General features: G+C 46.9%; 2 protein-coding genes across 5 annotated transcripts in view; one reads left to right on the forward strand and one right to left on the reverse strand.

The window, feature by feature from the left end:
* The window catches only part of HIVEP1 (HIVEP zinc finger 1), a 128,798-nt gene extending 121,018 nt beyond the window's left edge, over positions 1 to 7,780 (reverse strand). The window contains exons 1-2 of one of the 4 annotated variants that reach the window (XM_048309035.1): positions 7,681 to 7,780; positions 3,261 to 3,407 (exon numbers count right to left, since the gene is read on the reverse strand). In XM_048309035.1, coding sequence (XP_048164992.1) covers positions 3,261 to 3,300 — 40 coding nt within the window. In that variant the 5' untranslated portion in view covers positions 3,301 to 3,407; positions 7,681 to 7,780. Of the gene's footprint in view, positions 1 to 3,260; positions 5,572 to 6,400; positions 6,441 to 7,081; positions 7,178 to 7,680 lie in introns of those variants that run through there. The other 3 variants (XM_048309065.1, XM_048309055.1, XM_048309046.1) reach the window with 3 other exon arrangements.
* Positions 5,566 to 8,333, forward strand: LOC125328421 (basic proline-rich protein-like). Its single transcript, XM_048309098.1, has 2 exons — positions 5,566 to 5,760; positions 7,104 to 8,333. Exons 1-2 carry the CDS (start codon positions 5,661 to 5,663, stop codon positions 8,234 to 8,236), a joined length of 1,233 nt encoding a protein of 410 aa, XP_048165055.1. The 5' UTR covers positions 5,566 to 5,660; the 3' UTR covers positions 8,237 to 8,333.
* Positions 8,334 to 18,956: the final 10,623 nt, after the last annotated feature.

The following is an 18,956-nucleotide window of genomic DNA, read 5'->3' on the forward strand; positions in this document are numbered from 1 at the left end:
ACGACTGTTAAGTTGGTCAGGAGACTAAGACTGAAACTGAGCATGACTCCTGTTATCAAAGTAGCCCACTGGTGATGGCAACATATTTCACGTTAGGGATGGATTTGCAGTGAGAAGCAGGGAAGGGTGATGTGGCAAAACAACCCAATGAAACAAGGGCAGCGCAGCACATGCCTTATTGGTACCTTCAGATTCAACATGCTCATTCAGACACAAACAGGCATCAAAGCCATGGCACTAACACATTCATGAAAACCAATGGCCAACTAATTAAATTCGTTTTTATTTGCAAAATAGTCTTTTTCATACCATGATATAGGATTATTTTCCTGCTGTAAAATCAGGTCAGCATAGCACTATATTGACACATCTATAAGCAGACAGCGAAAGGCCACCAAAAAAAATTCTGTTCACTGATCTTAATACTTTAGGGCCACTGCTTTTCTGCCAAAGGCTGTCAGATCTCTCAGAAGTATACAAAATGAGCAAAATCAAGCCATGACAAAAAGAAGAGCCTTAAGGTTTCCTGACAAAATCTTAAATTTAGGTCTCTATATTAAACAATGTTACTTTATTTTCCCCAGACAATAAGGTTGCTTACGGTAAACACAGGCAATATGAAAGCCTTCAAAACTTATTCCTACGCTGCAGCAAACCTCAAATTAACTAATGGGAGTGTGTAGGGGGGATCTCTATGGTGGTTTTTCTCCTGTGTATTTTCTTGGCAAGAAGGGAGATAGGGATTTTGTTGGGGTTTTCTTAAGGGAAAATACTTTAGGTCCTTGGACTTGGTTGTTTATTCTCCAGGCTGATTTGGACTGCAAGGGCAACTCAACTCATCTAATGCACAACAGGATGGAGAGTCTCAAGGGTTGTTCAACAGTGATCTCCAAAAAAGTTAAACATTGATGGGCTCTGGGCAAATCTAGTTAAAGCTGTTGGCAATTTGACTGCTATGGAGCAACGAGAGGAGCTGGGAGCAGGGAAGGAAAAGCCAGGTAAGGCCATGGAGTGTTCTTTGTACACAGTACAAAAGGTGACAATCAGGTTTAGACAACTCAAAAATAGCTTTTAACCTAAAAACCTGTAAAAATACAGGTTACTTAATCTTACACCTTTGTCTTTCAAATGTTATAGAACATATTTTCTCAGTTGCCAAGTTTGCTAAGTTTCACCTTTGACCAAATACATTTATGCTTTTTTGCACATTTAGTTATCATCAGTACTAATTACCATGGATTAAACCACACTGCTAAACCCCCCATTTTTTGAAGTTTTAATGTTAAATTGATAGTATCGACTTAAGATGTGTCTAACTTTGTATACGCAAAAATGAGCTGCCAGAAACCAGACCTGTGAAATCTTTCAGTTTCCCCAAGTTCTAGCAAAAACTGAGGGTTCAAGCAAATATTTTCTGCAATGCTCTTGTGGACTGATGAAATGACTAAAGAAAATGAAATCCAGTTTTCCTCATTATCTAGACTAGAAATGGAAATAGTGCATAACTAATGAGAAGTAAACTGATTTTTCAAATCACTTCACCTCTAATAACCCATCGTAGTAGCAATATATGCTCACAAGGTGTTGAAGTTTGCAGCAACTATATAGTTTTGACAATCATTTAGCCGTTCCAACATAATTTCTAACTATGGGCTTACTGTACACTGCTATTTCCCTTCTCAACATTTAACCCACCTCAATTCATTCAAGAACTCCCATTAGTTGTAGAAAAATAGGAACTGATGAAAACTGCTGTTACAGGGGTTGATAAAAGCTAAATGACTGGAGACACTATGCAAGGAAAAAAGGCAACTAATTTCTTACACAATTAAGAGCTTAATTAGATTATTTATTTAAGTGTATAGAGAGCTTTACAATAGATTTAACTCCTATTAAGTTTCAAGCAATACAAGAGTAGATATCAGTCAGAGTACTAAAATTAGATCACTCTCATATTTGATTAGAAAACATAAGCTCAGTTAAGTCAGCAACTTGGTAAGCAGCAATATTAAAAACTCAGCTCTGATTTATTACTTCACATCCAGTAAGAAAGAGAAATGTAAAATTCCTGATCTGTGAGAGAGGTTTATCCATCATACCAAAATGCTACTCAGCACTTCCTGAATAAAGACACTGCAAAAATGTCTTCTCCAACAGAGATTGTTAGTGGTAGCAATGACAACAGTCTGCAAACACGAGGTCTCAGATACAGCTTTATGCACAAGCCCTTGAGAGACTCTCAACTAACTGAGAGACACGAGGATGTTTGTTGTGTTTTGACATAAAAAAGTTAAAATTGGAATCAAATGTTGTTCCTGCCCCTAAAGCCTTATGTTGATGTTTGTGGTTTTGTAATGGCTTTTTTCCTCTGAAGGGATGCTTCCATACTGCAATTGTAAAATTGACTTAAAAAAAGCTGATGACAGCTACATGTAAGGGTGCAGGTGGAAGCATGTTCTCCCGAAAGCTGCGTAAAAGGGTGGGGATGGAAGCATGCTCCCCCTCAACATGTATGTCTGCTCGTCAACTGACCCACATTTTTCCCCTCATTTAATTCCTCTAGGGCCACTTCCACCAAGGCAGTAACAAATATCCTGTAGGATCAGATTCCTCACATTCATACGGGCTTGGTAAAGTGCACTGGGATTTTGTTCAAGGCAATGCCAGGACATGCAAGCTTGTCAGTTTGCAGAGCAGGTTTCCTGCCTGCTTGCCCTTATAGCCAAGCTACCATGTGGCTGCACAAAGGCAGGAGAGCGAGGAGACCAAGGTCAAACCTAGCAATGCTCAAGGTAGCATGGGTGACAGGTGATAGATAAACAGTGAGAAGCCATGCATGGGAGGAGGTTTTGTTCCCCTCAAAAGCAAGCCAAACTGGCAACTATTAAAGAAAAACAACTGCCAGCTGCCAGATGTCAAGTTCTTCCACGTCACACCCATTTCCCACCTCCCCCTATATTTCAACTGCAAATTCTCCGATAAGGAAACTGCTTCTTCCTTTGCATTTTCAAAGTTCATGCTGGCTATTGCTGTAAGCTAGAGATTATCAAGAATGCTGTCAAGCACACAGACTGCAGGAATAAGGACATATTCCAGTTATTTCTCTGAAAATTAGAGATGTCTCACGGACAACTCCTAAAACTTGCTTACAAACTACTTTTGGATCAAAACCAACTTCTTAAACACATTGAATACATTCATAATTGAAACTGCAACTGAGTTTCCCAAGAGCTTCTCCTTCTCAGCTGAGAGCTACATACCTCTCAGATTTCTGGGATGTATCTGCTTTGTCCGAGGCATTTTCCTCTAACCTCATGCACCACTTTCTCCTCTCAGAAATGGAAAGTACAGCAAGCAGAGAGATGGCAGCTCCATAAACTTGTCAAAGGGCTCAGTTAATCCGTATGCTAAAAAAACAGAGAGAGAAAGTTACGAGATGTAAGCATCAATAAGAAAAGCAAAGATACCTATCTGATCCCTTTCATCCTCAAATGAATATGGAAATCAGCAAGAAATATTTCTGCACCTATGATTTGCTAAGGAAACTTTCCTGTCTGATAGCCCAGGAGCCACCCTGGCAGTCACACTCCAACCACCAGAGTTACACTGCTGGGACCGAAGTCTCTTCACAGCAGGCTTGACTCCCTGCACTCTCCAGTCTCACACAGTCAGACAAGATTTCCTTCCCAGCTCGACCCAGGTTTCCCACAGCAGAGCCTCAGACCTCTGGGCCCTTTAAGTAATTTTTTCATGGGGCAACAACAGAGTAACAGCCCGAGCTGGTGCCTCTGACAAAGGATCCTCAAGGATCCTCCGGGCTTTTATACCCTCCCAGTCTTACGCGTGCCATAGTCTGGGGTCTTCCAGCTGAGTCCTCGGCTCCTGCTGTGTCCCTGGTCCCCTGGCTGGGCCACAGATCCGAGTGCCCTTTGTTGTGCAAAGGGTCGGCACCACTTCCCGGCCTCTTGCCCCGGGCTCCCGCCACCCTGAGCTCAACCTGCAGCTCCCAGTGCAGCTGCACAACCTGCACTGAATGGATTCCTCAACAGGTTTTATGGAGTCAAGTGTTCCAGTATCTTCAGAAAACCATGTGAGGCTGAAACTCCTTTTAGGATTACTCAGGAAGCATGAGAAAACTAAAACACTTCCCCACATTTGTCAGCTGTTTCATAGCCAGAAAACATCTTCCAACAACCCCTGTCTCATGCAAATAAATCCAAAAAATTAAACAAAATTTGGCATCAGGCTTTCAGATACAGATCTTCAGCTTCGGGTAGGGGTAGTACAGAGGGGAGGGCAAACACACAAAGCATCATCCTATTTGTAACACTACCTACAGAATCCTTACATGGAGCACGCAAGTTTGGAAGAATTCCCCACGGGATATTTCTGCCGAAATATCAGTGTCCAGCAGAGGATCACACTAGCTCTTGACCTACCTGCACTTTCTTACTTTTTGAACATTTTTAGGAATTGCTAACAGTTTAATGAGCGTTTCTGAAATCATACAGGATGTGAAATCTCTCAAAGACCTACGGAAAACTACTTATGCACAAGAACTGAAAGAAGAAAATGACTGGTGTAATTACACTCTTCCATCTAAACAAAATTTAAAAAAAAAACCCACCAAGTTTCTGCTTCTTTTTATAGTAATACTACTTCATGTTAACAGATTTTTATTTTTTTTTAGTAAACACTAGGAAGAATTTGTTTTAAAACTATATGAACTTTGGAATGGCCCCTAATATAGGCAAATTGATTAAGGACAGCTACTTGAAGGAGAAAGGATGTGGATTTTTCAGCATTTGTTGCAAGTATTAATTTAGGAGCATTTATTTTGCTTTCCAAGGAAACCATGTTTCTGTGAAAATTTAATTCAAACCAAATTAAAATAGACTACTTGCAACCACCCCTTCAGTCTACATACTACTGAGGAATATAATCATTAATTTTTAATGTTTCTTTTGTCTGTTGCTGCATAAAAGGACCCAAACAGGAGAAAAAAAATTACTGCAACTGACACAAAGGAAAGCTGGAAAATGTTATTCTGATTAAATGATTCTTCACTAGGGTATTACTGTACGTTGAAGGAAAAAGACAGAAAAAATTCGAAACAGAGCATAGTGCCTGTCAAGCTGTTAACTCATACCACTTTATCTGCAAGCATAACAGAAATATTTAGAAATTAAATAAAACCTTATGCTAACAGGTCCATTTTCCATGTCTTAGGCACGAACTGGAAATGCAGAAAAGTGGCTGGATGGCTTGAAGCGACCAGCACTCCCTGAGCCCCAGTCCCCCTTTCCTCTGGCTGGAGTGGGGAAGTCCCTGAAGCTGGGCTGAGGTTTTTCAAGACGCTAATAAACACCGTCACTTCTTTACACAAGTTATTTGGAGCGAGAGTTTGAAATCTCCCGGGGACTCCGTAAATCAGGAGCCCTTCCCGACGCTTCCCTGCAGCACAAATGACATCTTACTGACGCTTTAATGCCACCAAGCTTCCCCGCTCGCCAGCAGGACCCTCTCCTTCGGGGAAGAGATGGCCGTGTGAGAGCCACGGCGGAAACACCGGGCAGGACCCACGCCAAAAGTCATTCCCTCCCTCGCTTGAACAAGAAAAAAAAAAAAAAAAAAGAAAAAAAAAAGGGGGAGAGGGAGAAATGGGCCTTTGCGATAGCAGTGGTCACATCCCCCAGTATCCACCCAAAAATGGGGGAACAGGGCGGGAGGCAGCCCGCCCCAGGGCCCGGGGAGCCGCTGGTATGTGCGAGCGGGACTGCGAGGGGAAGGGAAGGGGAAGGGAGGGAGGCAAAAAATCCATGAATGAATAAAGAGGGAGGAGCCTGGGAAAACCCCTCTGCAACGCCGCACCGAACAAAGCGCTGCACACATGCCGCGGGGGGGGGGGGGGGGGGGGGGGGGAAGGGGGGGAGAGGGACGGGGGGCGGCCGCGGCCCGGCACCCAGCGGGGACGGCGGCGGGGCCGAGAGGAGCCGGGCCGGAGCTCCGCGCCTCCCAGCCCCGGCTGCAGACCCGGGGTGGAGGAGAGGGGGGGGGCGCACGGACAAACCCACCCGGGGCCGGGGCGCACCGGCACCCCCGGGGGCAGCGCGGGCGGGCGGGCGCAGCCCGAGCGCGGAGTCCCCGCGCGTCCCGGAGGGGCCGCGGCGGAGCGCGGTGGGCTGAGGGGGGGGGGGATCGGGGCCTGCGGTCCTCCCCGTCCCCGCCCGCCCGCCCGCCCGTTCTCCCCCCCCCGCCGCCGGCGGAGGACACATTGTGTTGTGGCTGCCGCAGCTCCCAGCCGAGGGGGGCGGCGGGGGGCTGCCGTCCCACCCCGCACCCCCCGTCCCCGCAGCGCCCCCCGAGCCCCCTCCCGCCCCCCGCGGGGCCCGCTGCAAACCTGGCGGAGGGGCCGGCGCGGCGGCGGCGGCTGATGGCGGCGGCAGCGGCGGGGAGCGCGGCGACCCCTGCGCGGCGGCGGCGGCGGCGGGAGGGAGAGGGAGGGAGGGAGGGAGAAAGAGCGGGGGGAGCGGGGGGGGCCGGGAGCCTCCTTCACTTGACAACCTCAAACACAAACATGACCCAGCGCCGCCGCCACAGCCGCCACCGCGCTCGCACACACACGCACACACAGAGCCCGGCACCGGCACCCACCCCTCCTCCATGCACCGTCCCCCCGGGCCGGCCAAGGCGCCGCCCCCCGGCACGGCCCCCCTCCGCAGCCCCCCGGCCCCCGGCCGCGCCCGCCCCCCTCCGCAGCAGACCCCTCCTCCGGGAGCCCCATCCCCCACGTCCCACTCGGGAGCCCCCATAGCGGCCCTGCCCCTCGGCCGTGGGGCGGTGGACGGGGGGGACACACAATGCGGGGGAACGGGGGGCGGGGGAGTGGGAGCCTCCCCTGGCAGGCGGGAGAGGCGGGGCGGGCCCGGCGGGGGAGGGAGGGAGGGAAGACGGGCGGGCTCGGCGCATCCGCCAGGGTCCCCTCGGGGAGAGCCGCGCTCCCCGCCGGGTCCGCCCCGCCCCTCCCCCCGGCGCCCCGGTCACCGTCGGGGGGAGCGCGGGGGGGCGGGGGGTGTTTTACCTTCTCTCACTTTCTATTGCAGGAAGCGCGGCCGGAGCAGTGACGTCACCGGGTCTCCCGGTCCCGCCCCCTCCCCGGGTCGGGGGAGGGGTCACCGAGGGGGTTTCCTCGCGGCCCGGTGGGGAAGGCATGGCCGGCGCGCCGGGGGGCCGCTGCTGCCCCGCCACTTCCTCCTCCTCCTCCTCCTCCTCCTCCTCCTCCTCTTTCTCCTCCTTCTCACCGGTGGGACCCCCCGGCCGCCCCAGCCCCAGCCCCTGCTCCTGCCCCGAGGCAGGGGGGCCCCTCACCGCCGCGGCTCCCAGGGGTCTCCCCAAGGGGGGTCCCCGTTCGGGCTCGACACGAGGCAGCGCCTCCCCCCGACGGCCGAAGCCGCCGCCGCTCGGGGCGCTGCGCGGTGCGCGTCGCGCTTCCCCCTGGCAGGGCCCGGCCCCCGGGGCACCGGCACGGCCGGGCGCACACACACACACGGACGGACACGCAGAGAGATGGGGCTTGACGCGGAGATCCCGGAGGTTCCGCCCCGCCGCCCGCCCGGACGGGCTTCCCCGCGCCCCCGCCCGCCCGGCCCGCCGCGCCCCGGCGCTGCCGGGGAAACTCACCGCCGCGCCGCGCATCCCGCCGCGGCTACAACTTTCCATCCCGGGCGGCAGCCGGCGGCGGCAGCGAGCCCCTCCGCCGCTGGAAGTGGGCGGGGGAGGAAATACGAGGAGGAGGCGCGTCGTGCTCTCCGCCGCGGCGCCCCTTTTTTGGCCCGGGACGCGGGTTTTGCCGGTGGGGGCTGTGCCGCCGCGGTTGGTTTCCTGCATCAGCTGTGGGGGTGTGTGTGCACAGCTCACACGTGTGCCTCTGTGTGTGTCTGTGCGCGCTCCGTGCGGGGTCACCCTGCCCGGCCAAGGGCTGCCCTCCCTTCTCCCCCGCCGCGGGCAAGGGAGCGCTGGGCCACCCTCCAAAAGGCGAGGGGCCCGGGCCGGGCTTTGGGTGCTGAGGAGGGGGGATTCAGCGGGACTTTTTGGTGGTTTTTTTTTTTTTTTTTCTTTTGTCAACCAAACTCCCCGACAAAGCAGTGTTGGCAGCTTTTCATTGCCACTCGGGTTTTCCATCGGGTTTTGCGTTTGGAGCCAGCACGTGATGTCTTCAGTAAATAAACCCAATTAAATATTTCTTGCGGCACCTCCGTCTTCTCCCTCCTCCCCTGCCTGCGCTCCCCTGGCAGCCTGTGTGCTCAGCTGTGAGGACCTTGGCCCTGCTACATCCTTCCCTTTGGAGTTCAGTGTCCAGACCAGATCCTGCCTTAAGAGAACAGGACCACTATTATCAGAGTTTTCACGGTTTTTACAGGGCCTTCTTTCAACCTACATTTAATCATGTTTGTAAGACACAAGTATTTTCATCCCCATTTCACAGGGGAGAAAGCAAGGCAGGAAGATGCAGAGTAGCTCGCTGCATAGCTATGGACTGACAGGACACCACTTCTGCCTGAGCTTTTGGCCACAGGCATTGTCTCTGGGCTATTTTTCCTCTTGAGTTCACTTAAATTATACCTTGAGAACATTTACAGCTTACAATGGTGGCAGGTTCTCTGCTGTGGGTAACCTGTTCTACGTCCTGCCCAGAGGCAACACAGGAGGCAAATGTAAGTGAAATCCCTGGCTAGTCTGCAACGTGGTGTTTAGGGCAGGAGATTGTATTCATTGCTGAACTGGAGATTCATGGGAAAATCAGACCCTCAAAGAATATCTTCAGGTGAAATCTGTTCTGCTGTTCCTCTTGGACAAGAAAATGATGATTCTTTATTGTGAGAGACTGTGCTTGTCTTCCCCCTTGTCTGTCCCCCTCTTGTTCTTCCTTTGTCTGGTTTTTAGACTTGGGGCTCTGACTTCCTAAAGAACAGAGTTACTGTTATCCTAAACACATCAGCATGAATACAGTCCTACAGGTGCCATAAGCTTAAATTAGTGTACCAAGTCTGACCAGTCACAAACCCGAGACCAAGCGACCTCTCAAGCTAGGTCTGAACCTCTACTTGTTCTGCTCAGCTGTCCCTTAAAATCTGTCCTGCAGGCCTCTCTGTCCTCCTGGGACACATAGCATCTGGCTGCTTCTTTTTCTATTCATTGCCTGAAAGCATCAGGTTGTGGTCACCAGAATCATCAGGGAGAAAGCATCAGATACTGGCCCATCCTCACAAGATGCCTCAGGAAAAAGGAGCCATCACAGCTGCTGCTGGTGCCAGAGGGAGTTCTAGGTCACTCATCTCTTCACGAGGACCTGAGTAAGTTCAAAATAGATGCTCCAGCCTGCAAGATGAAATAAGACAATAGCAACCCCCCTGCAGCCAGCAGGAAAAGTTTCTTCTACTAGAAGTAGTCAAAGTGCCTCCTATCCATCAGTGTGAAAATCCAGCCCTCTCACCACATGGATGTGCACAGGAATATAATCAGTGCCCTTCCTCTGCAAACAAGCACAACTGTCTTTACAAGAAAAACTCAATGAGGGGTTAAAGAGGAGACAGGTCCCCAGGTATGCATATCAGATGGTGGCAGCTGATCCACTCTTGAACATAAAACCAGTCATCTCAAAGTCAGTTGGGATCAGAAGACAAAACGCAGAACTGAAAGTCTGGCCCCTTGGGGTTATTTCCATGGCCATCTGGAACAGCAGCCAAAGAGGCAGCTGTGAGCCAGGATGCTCCTCAGCCTGCTCCCCTTGAGTGAGCAGAGCTAAGGGCCGAAGAGCTGCCTTGAGCCCAGTTCAGTGTCGTTCCAGCAGGCTGCCCCCTGGCCAGGTAAAAAATGCAGTCCCAAGGGCTTTGAAAAGGCAGCATACCAAGCTGTTTATCCCGGGCAGAACACTTCATCTTTTTCTGTCTGTTTTTCCATCAGTAAAAAGGAAGTGCATACCCACTCAGTAAAGTACTTTGGGAAAAGTACTGTGGATGATTGCTAGTAGGAGGCACATAGTAATCTTCTCAAACGTGCAAATGAGGGAAATTCTTTAAGAGTTTTCAGTGAGATCTAAAATGCCACATCAATATGCACATAGAAAAAAAAAAAACCTTCATTGCCGAATTCAGATACTTTTAAAATTTCACCTAAAAGGAGCCCTACAGGGTATAGATCCTCTTTAAATGATTGTGTGTATAGCCGAACGGGGAAGATTATTGAGGTTTTCTTCTCTCTAAAACTCCACTGTGTTTTCAGGAGGACACCTATTTTTAAACATCCTCTAGTTTTACACTTGAAACCTCCTTGCTCAGAAACTGGTTTTCTGTAATGGCTCACAGGTATTTTATGTATAAATATATACACATACACACATTAGGCTCTCAAGAAACTGCTATACATTAGGTAGTCTTGAATAATTCATTCTTAAGCACCCCATGATAAATCTCTAGTTGAACAGTATGTGATTTTGCTAGAATTCTTGGGATAAATTGGATGTAAAGTACTGTGGTAAATTTAACTGTGCTGAGCATCAAATGTGAAAACTTTACATTGTACATTACATCCTGACATGCACCTGAGAATCATTATTATTAAGGCTTCAGGGAATTTTTGAGGGAACTTCTGAAGTTCTGAAAAGAAATAGAACAAGACTGAGTGCTGTTCTCTATAGAAGTCAAGATTTTCTCAGAGAAGGGAAATTCTATAAGTAGTCTGTATTGAATTAACATAAAGGTTTCACTAAAAGAAGTGCTGTCTATTAGTTTGTGCTCTGAGGCTTCTCACTGAGCACTACTGTTACAAAAAAGTCAGAGGATCTTGGCTTACCTGGTATGAGTGGGTGCTTAGAGCTTTTCTAGGGCTTGCCGCTCCTGCAGTGGGGCTGGAGAGATAGGACAGCAACTGCTGCTGTGAGGGGAGGTCATTTTCCCCTTTTCTATAGCAGTAGCTGTCACCCAAGATACTCACAACTGCCCCTTGTCAGCAACAGCCAGATGCTTTCCTGGAGGTAGGCAAAGGAAACAGCAGGGACCTGGTCATGCACTGCTCCTCACAGCCTGTAGCTCCGAGAAAGAAGCTGGTCTTCAGTGGGATATTTTGCATGGCAATGGCCTCCATCTCCACCCTTCTCGGGATGTCCTGAAGGTGCGTTGCTTTTACATTGTCCCATAAGTTGGCTAAGTTTTCTGATTTGGAAAAACTGGCATTAAAATAATGTTCCATCAAACATTAGTGTTCCATTAAACTGTTCCGTCGAAGAATTTTGACACAACCTTCTTTTTTATTTACATGTATACACTATACACTGCAGCTCTGTGTGGTGGTACGTGGTATGAACTCCTGTGGCCAAGAAAAGGTACAAATCTGTCCAGTTTCAGGTTAATCACATGATATAGGGCACAGTTCACTGACAGAGCTTCACCTTTTTTCCAGGTATTGTTAATCAAACATTTCAATGAACTTCAGCATCACTGATACCATATCTACTTATTTGCATCATATTTCTCTTAATGATATCAGAGCATCTCAGACAAGAATAGCTGTGTTTAAGATGCCATGCTAATATCTCTTTTGGGGACTCTGTCCTTCTCCCTCTGTGGAAGAGTCCCAACTGCTGGGGTGCTCCCCCAAGGGTAATCACAGGACAGCTCATGGAGGCAGGGGAAGCAATCCTCATCCTACTTGAACCACCACCACCACAGGCCGACATCAGCCTTCTTTTCTTCCAGCACACGAGGCCTCATGTGGCTGGTCACAGGACAGAGATCAGACAAGAGACCAGCCACAGAGCAAAGCAGCCAGTGAGAAGAATACCTCCTATCAGAGTCCCGGTGAGGTGTCCTTTGGTACTGCAAGCCCTGGTGAGACTAGTGCCCACACCTCATGCAGCATCCTCCCTGCAGAGACACCTGATGAGGCCAAGAGACAGGGAGTCACCCTCAGCCCTTTCCAGGCTGCCCCACTCCCTGTCTGGCCAAACCATTTATGATGGCATGCCAAAGTCTAAGGATAAACACAAAAAAATAATTAAAATTGGACTGGTTAAACAACTGTTGCCTTTTTGTCCAAGAGGAAGCCCCAGTGATGGGCAGATGGTGCTGCTGACCTGCACTTAGCAGGATAAGGAGCAGGCTGGGCCACTGACATGTAATGAATGCCTCGTACTCAGCACACCGCACATCCAGCAGGGCTCTGTGGGATGTGACGTTAAGCACTTCTGGGAGGGAGATAATTGCTGCACAGAATTATGAGGTCTGGGATGGAGGATTCGGGAGAAGGCAAAAGCTCATGTGCAGTGCATGGTATGATACCATTTGGGTTATATTAAAGGGCTGAGCCAGCACAGGCTCCCCTCCTCCTCCCAGAGATGGAGCTCACCCAAGGCCCTGAGCAGAGTCTTGTGTCCAAACATGAGGCAAGTTTGAGCTTGGGCCGGTGCTCTGAAGTGTAGATGTACCTGTGAAAAGCAAGTCCCAGAGCTTTGGGCTTTCCACTGCAAATTGCTTCTGTCTTTTCAGAAAGAGCTGCTTCTCTGAAGGTCAGCAGGCTCTGTGCTTTCACAGCCCTTTTACTCCCTTCCACCCAAGTATTTTTACTTCTGAGTTACACAGGTTTCTGAACTTTTCATGAAGTTGCTCATATTTTCCACTGCATCTCCTTTTTACCTCACCCCACCAGTTCACTCTGATCTTTCTTTCTCAGTAGCTCTAGGTTCTGTTCATTTAAATACTGTGTGGTTTGCCAGCATTTTCAGCTAAGCCTTTTATTTTATCAGTTAAAGAAACAGGAGACACATAAGGCACTTAGCACAAGTGCACCTTGCCAAGATGCCTTCAGTGGTATGCTTTTTCTTTAGGTTCGACCACAAACATTTTAACCTATCTAAATGATTAAAAAGCATTCCAACCCATGCTTGCTTCCCCAAGTATTTTTGCCATTCAGTGGCCCTCTAGTATTGTTTGCCACAGACATGTGTGGAAGAGGTCTTTTAAATATCACTTTTTGAGCACGTTAAGTTAGCTTAGCAGCTCAAAGGTTGCAGGGTTAAAAGGAAATAAGCAAAACATCATTATTTTCGGTGGAAATCTTTTCCCTTGCCTCCTTCGTGGTACAGATACGAATAGAAGAAATCCACAAAGGGGAAAATAATCCCCATTCTATTGAAAATTCTCAAACATGTTAAAATTTATTTGATTACTGGGATGTTTACTTTGTAGGCATATTGCAGATCACTAGGCACAGATCAACAACAAAGCTTCAAGTTTCTTTAGCCTTTTTTCCTCTGACTATGAAGCATTCAAATACTACACAGAGTATTTGCAGTGGTGCATCACAAACCACACAGCCCACCTTTCGTAAGCCATGCTCTATCATTTAAAGATGTTCAGTCATCCTTAAATCCAAATGGCTACAACAATAATTAAACATATGGCTTTGCTTTGAATTATCGTGGTACTATGTAATTTGCCTGTTTATGGGGTCTCCTGAAAAATCATTTTCTCTATTTGTGGCCAGTGATTTTATAAATCTTTTTAGTCTTAGGCTAACAAGGTCAGGCTCCAATGCTGAGGAGTGTAGAAAATTTTCAAACACACTGTAGGAAACAAATGCAAGTTGAAAACACAGCACTTGCAGTCTTGCAGCTGTCCCAAAATTTCATAAGGCCAAAACTGTAAAAGCCATGGATCTCATTTTCCAAATATCCTATCACAGCAGTATGACTGCATCCTTTACCCATTTTCACACATTGATAAACAATTACCCATGTAGCATACAAGATAGAGGAAAGACAGACAAAGGAGAACTACAGTGATATGAATAAGAAACATGGTTCAAGGCTGGCTTCTCACTATAATAAGGAGAGAAATATTTGGGGTTTGGTTTTTCATGGATCAGCTGATGGCTGCTGCAACATCCAGCCCTGTTTCCCCCGACCCAAGCTGTTGTTCCAGCCTGGTTTGTCAGCCTCCACATGGACTTCTTCAGGTTCAGCTGTACATTGCACCCCTTCCAGAAAGTTGTGCCGTGGCTTCGTCACATTCCAGTTGAAGCTGTTTTCCATCAAAAAAGAATAAGACATTTCACAATTGACTCTATCTTCTGTTTAAATACTTGAAAGGCAACATCAAAACATGTTCTAGGGTGCAGCAGCAGGTCTCAAAGCTGTTTGTCTGTTGGCTTAAAAAGTGGTACAACAGAAATAGCACACTATTTCCTTCAGAGGTGAATCATTCCCTAGCCCTGTCTTTATAGCAAGTGTTAAGGCCTTTTTTTAAGTCACAAAAATATGGTTTATGTATTGTTTTGACCAAACTGTGGAACAGCCATTCTGATGAATTAAATGTGTGTACATTTGTGGAAAGTAGAATCTGACGCTGATGCACTGTTAAGCTTGCAGATAAGCTCATGGAAACACAAGGAAAAGCAGAAGTTAAGACATTGAATCCTCCACTGGATTAAATTGTCACAGTTCCTTCAAGATACTTAGATTATATTATTGCCATAGAAATGCTACTGGAGGAGGAGCCAGTCAACCCATAAAACCCAAACACGGTGTGCACTCCCTTCTTAAAAATACTGGGTTTCTCTGCTTGACCAGAAGAAATCCAGCATGGAGGCCAGGCCAGCTGAGATAAAGACAACCAAGCCACATGAGGCAGATGCTGGACACAGATAGGAAACGAGCCTGAAGAACAGCTCAGCTTCCCAAAGGCTTCAGGCACCAGACTGCAGTGAAGGGGAGTGCACAGCTGTGACTCCCTCTATAGAGAGGCATTTCCTTTGTGGAATAATTTTTCCTGTGCCTATCTTCGGGAAAGAATTTATGTGTCTGTTAAGTCCCACTAATGCACTCTCAGAAAACCAGAACATGTGCTTAAGGGGTTCTTGTATCAAGTTTTACAGGCACCATTTGAGCATGTGAGTTAACCCCTTGGCTTAGTGGGACCATGCATTCCTGGAGTCCCTGATGATCTTACTGTAGCCTCCACAGTAAACTCCAAATGAAAAAGAAAAGTGAGTGTTACTGAATCAAGAAAGCTCATAGATAATTGAAGCATTACTGAGCACCTCCTCCCTCATCTAAGGCTCCATCTCGGGTATCTGATCCTGTGAACGGCTTGCACAATGAGGCACCGAGGTCAACAGGGCTAACAAACCACAGGTTGTGCTTTCTGTTGAGTCAGAGGCTTTGGTGGCAAACATTCAGAGCCAATTCTGCAATGCTCCTCCATGCATGTTCTTATTATCAAGACTGTAGTGCCATTCTGGTGTAATGTTTTAGAGATCTTTCTCTGGTAAAAAAACGTAACTGTGCATTACTTTTTGTTGTCTCTAAAACAAAAGTACACAAAGCTGTAAAAACACTTCTAATTATGTTTAAAAACCAATCACATTAAAACCAAAGCTGATGCCAAGAACATATTATTCACACAAACCAAGAGATACAGAAACACTTCACTCCACTGCTATGGACTGCAGGATGAAGTAAGCAGGATAATTCAGTCGGGTTTATGGAGGCCAAACTCATGGTACCTACCTTTGTATCTCCCCTTTTTGCCCCACAAGCTGCCTGTAATTTTTTTTTTAATATATTCTTTCCACTTACACATTCTTTTTAACTACTCCTTCATTCCCATTTATTTAACTACTCCCATTCCCAGGGCCTGTCTTCCTGCTGTGTTTTGTCTCTTTATCCAATTGTTCTCCACACTACTTCTCTCCCAAGTTCAAGGCACCTTTTCCCTACTCAGGTTGCATGAGGAGACACTGTGTTCCGCCTTATTTTTCCCAATCTGGATGTATCTTGAGAAGATGCAGGTTAGAAAAGGAAGAACTGAAGCTTCCTTCATTCATTTCTCTATCATCCCCCCTGACCATTTGGTGGATACCTCTTAAGCAGCTCCCAGTGGAAGCACAGAGAGGACATGGAAGTGCAAATGCCGACTCCTTGTTTTCAAATTTGGGACCCGCTGCCCAGCCCTGTTACTACTGAGGCCAAAAACTGAGGCCAGATTCCTTGATATTGTGGAGTTGGTTGGATGCAGTGACAAAAAGGTGATTCTGGAAGCTCACTGCAGAATCCCAGTCCCCTTGACCTATAAGACACAAGTAGATCAGTCTGACTGATAAGAAGTACCGAGTGTGACCTAAACGCTGAGCTCTGGAAACACATGAACCACGTCAGTGCACATTTCTTACCTAGTCAGGCAAGGCTTTGCAGTGAAGTGAAACATTGAATAGAGGATTATCTATATTTGTGGGTAAAGTCCTCTAGCTACATCTGAACCACAGATCTTCACATCTGAAAATAAAACCATTATCTAGATTTTCCTCCTGTGGTGGAGACAATATAGCAATGCTGCCAGAGACTTCTATTCCTTATCTCTGCCTTCTGCTGCTACTTTCCTGCTTCCAGGGGAAGAGTAGATGGTTAATAACAGCTCTATCTTCCTTAGGCAAAAAGGTGACTTCAGTCACAGCACTTCCGTAGAGTGGGTACGAGCCACCACCTTCTGTCATTGTGGTAGCACAGTGCCTCTCCTCTGTACACTCACATGCACACTTGAAGAAAGCAGAAGAGAGAGCAGCAAAAGCAGATCTTTTCTCCAAGGCATGGCAAGCCAGGAACTGGGGTGACCCCATAGCCTGCCCTGCTGCCTCAAGTGAGGCAAGCAGGATGGGCTCCGAGATAGCAACCAAGAGTCCAGACCATAAGGCAAAAAAGCACACTGCAAAAGCAGGTCCAAGATCAAACCAGGAAGGCAGATCCAAGATCAAACAGGAAGCCAGGTCATAGGTCAGGTCCAGTGATGTCCAAGTAGGGCCATGATGATAAGACAGTGCCCAGTTCAGGCTGGGAAGCCAGTCCAGACATTGAGTTCCAGAGAAAATATCTCCATAGCCAGCCCTAGCCAGGCTGAGCTGGAGACCAAAATACCCCCCAAGAGCTCAAGCAGAAGCTAAGAGTCCTCAGCTGAACTAAAAAGGGGCTCTGCTCCCTTTTAAGGTGGTTGGGTGAAGGTCCCAGATGGGGCTGGCCAGGTTTACTGAGAACTGTTAAGTATTCTCAGGACTTCATAGAGAGAATAAGCAAAAGAAACTGCAAAATATACTAGTATATATACACACTAGTATATACATATGTCACTATGTTAATTCTCTGTTTCTTAAGCCCCCAATTTCTCCATTTTCAAACATCTGGCTTATGATTTTAGAACCTCTAAAGCTTGGAATATACCTTAACTCTAAAAATGTATCTGATGTCACACGGCAAGCAAAAGATTACGAAGTTGAAGAAAGACACAGCTGCAATAAAGAGATTGCAAGTAGTTTTAAGCAAAAGTTTCAAGCTGCAAATAATATGGCCTGCATTCCAACTTGCATCCAGGCTACTTTAAAATCTATTCAAAAACTTTCTAGTTTGCTTGTCTACAAATCATTATAAATCTGGAAAGAATTGTTCTGCACTTCCAACATCCTTCCACATCATCACTTTTTTTTTTCACATTACTGCTTTGTACTTCCAATACCTGTTGTGTTCACTTTTAGACTGTTTTCCCCAAATGGATTCTCCCTTTGATCTTTCCATTCCACAAGGGTAACTTTTCCAAGCTGTTCTCTATTTTTTATGGTCTTTAGTGGCACCTGTACTCCTTCCTAAGTTAAAAATCAACTAAAACATTCGTTGTTTTTGCCTTCTCCCTGTTCTCTAATAGATACTAATGAGTATCTGGCACATCAGTCAGGTTATTCCAAGCAGTGTGCAGACAGACTTGAATGCAAACACACACAGGGCTGGGCTTGCAAGTGCTGGATTTCCTGGAACAAGATTATATTCTAATTATCCTGCAGTAAGACATTTCAGGGCTGTTGAAAAAAAGTATACAAAATATGAAACAACAATTCTTATTAATAACTTACTTTACCTCATGTCTCAGCTTAATTTGTTTTTCTCTGTGTTTACAGTCTGATTTTATGTGATAATTATTCCTGGCCAAATTATCTGAAACAATTTTTAAAACGTTTAGTTTTGAAAATGTTCCTGTAAAATGCAAATCCCTTAATAGAGTTCAGTTGTTATGTTTATTTTTCCCTCTTCATTGCAAGTTTGTGTGATTAGTTTTTAATTTAGTTTATGTTGGAATCTTTTAATATTTAAAATCCTGTCCATGTGCTGCCATTACCTCAAATGTACCAGGTTGAAGTCAGATGGATTTCCAGGCTGTGGATAAATGTTTTCTACTCACATTACTTTTTCAGCTGTGATTGTGTGTTGGAGTCCCACCTGAAGATGACAGCTCCTGCTTTGCCAGCAGAAAGGGTTATGTGGACCCTCCTTGACTTGCTCCACTGCACATGGGCTAGTTCAGACTGCCTTCTTCAGGGCCTTGAGATAACAGAGTTCATTGTGTAAAGAAGCAAATGGTGTATGTAAACACATTTCCACCTGCTGGCTGATCGGTGGGAATGGAGACCTCTGCACTTGAACAGTCACCAGTATCTTGGGGAGGCATTATCTTCAACCAGCAGAGATAGTCTCAGAGCAAACAAGTGCTTAGGACCTGGCTTACCTAAAACTTGGAAAGCAAGAGCACTGCAAAAGCTGTATTACCTTTGAAAAGAGATGGGGGTGACCAAGAAGAATGGTCTTTTGCCTCTGGTCATGTGAGCATGCAGGACACCATGAGCGACTGCACACAGTATTTCCCACCGGGTTGTTCTGGAAAATGCAGATGTGGAGCCAGCATGCAGCAAACGCTCCCAGATTGCACAGATGACTCAACAGAACTTCAAAACCACTTCTATGGAAGAGTTATTCAAGGATGATTCATGACCACTGTCAGGAGGAGATTATCCAGGGAGCGGACAAGGACAGTTTCAGTTCTCAAATTTCTCCAGAGAAAATGAATCTGATTCACACTAAACTCTGG

The sequence above is a fragment of the Corvus hawaiiensis genome, chromosome 1, assembly GCF_020740725.1.
Source record: "Corvus hawaiiensis isolate bCorHaw1 chromosome 1, bCorHaw1.pri.cur, whole genome shotgun sequence".
NCBI lineage: Eukaryota > Metazoa > Chordata > Aves > Passeriformes > Corvidae > Corvus > Corvus hawaiiensis.

Coding starts and splice junctions, on each gene's coding strand:
- LOC125328421 (XM_048309098.1), top strand. CDS start 5,661: ATGGGCCTTTGCGATAGCAGTGGTCACATCCCCCAGTATCCACCCAAA. Junction 5,761..7,103: donor CAGGGCCCGGGGAGCCGCTG/GTATGTGCGAGC, acceptor TTTCTATTGCAG/GAAGCGCGGCCGGAGCAGTG.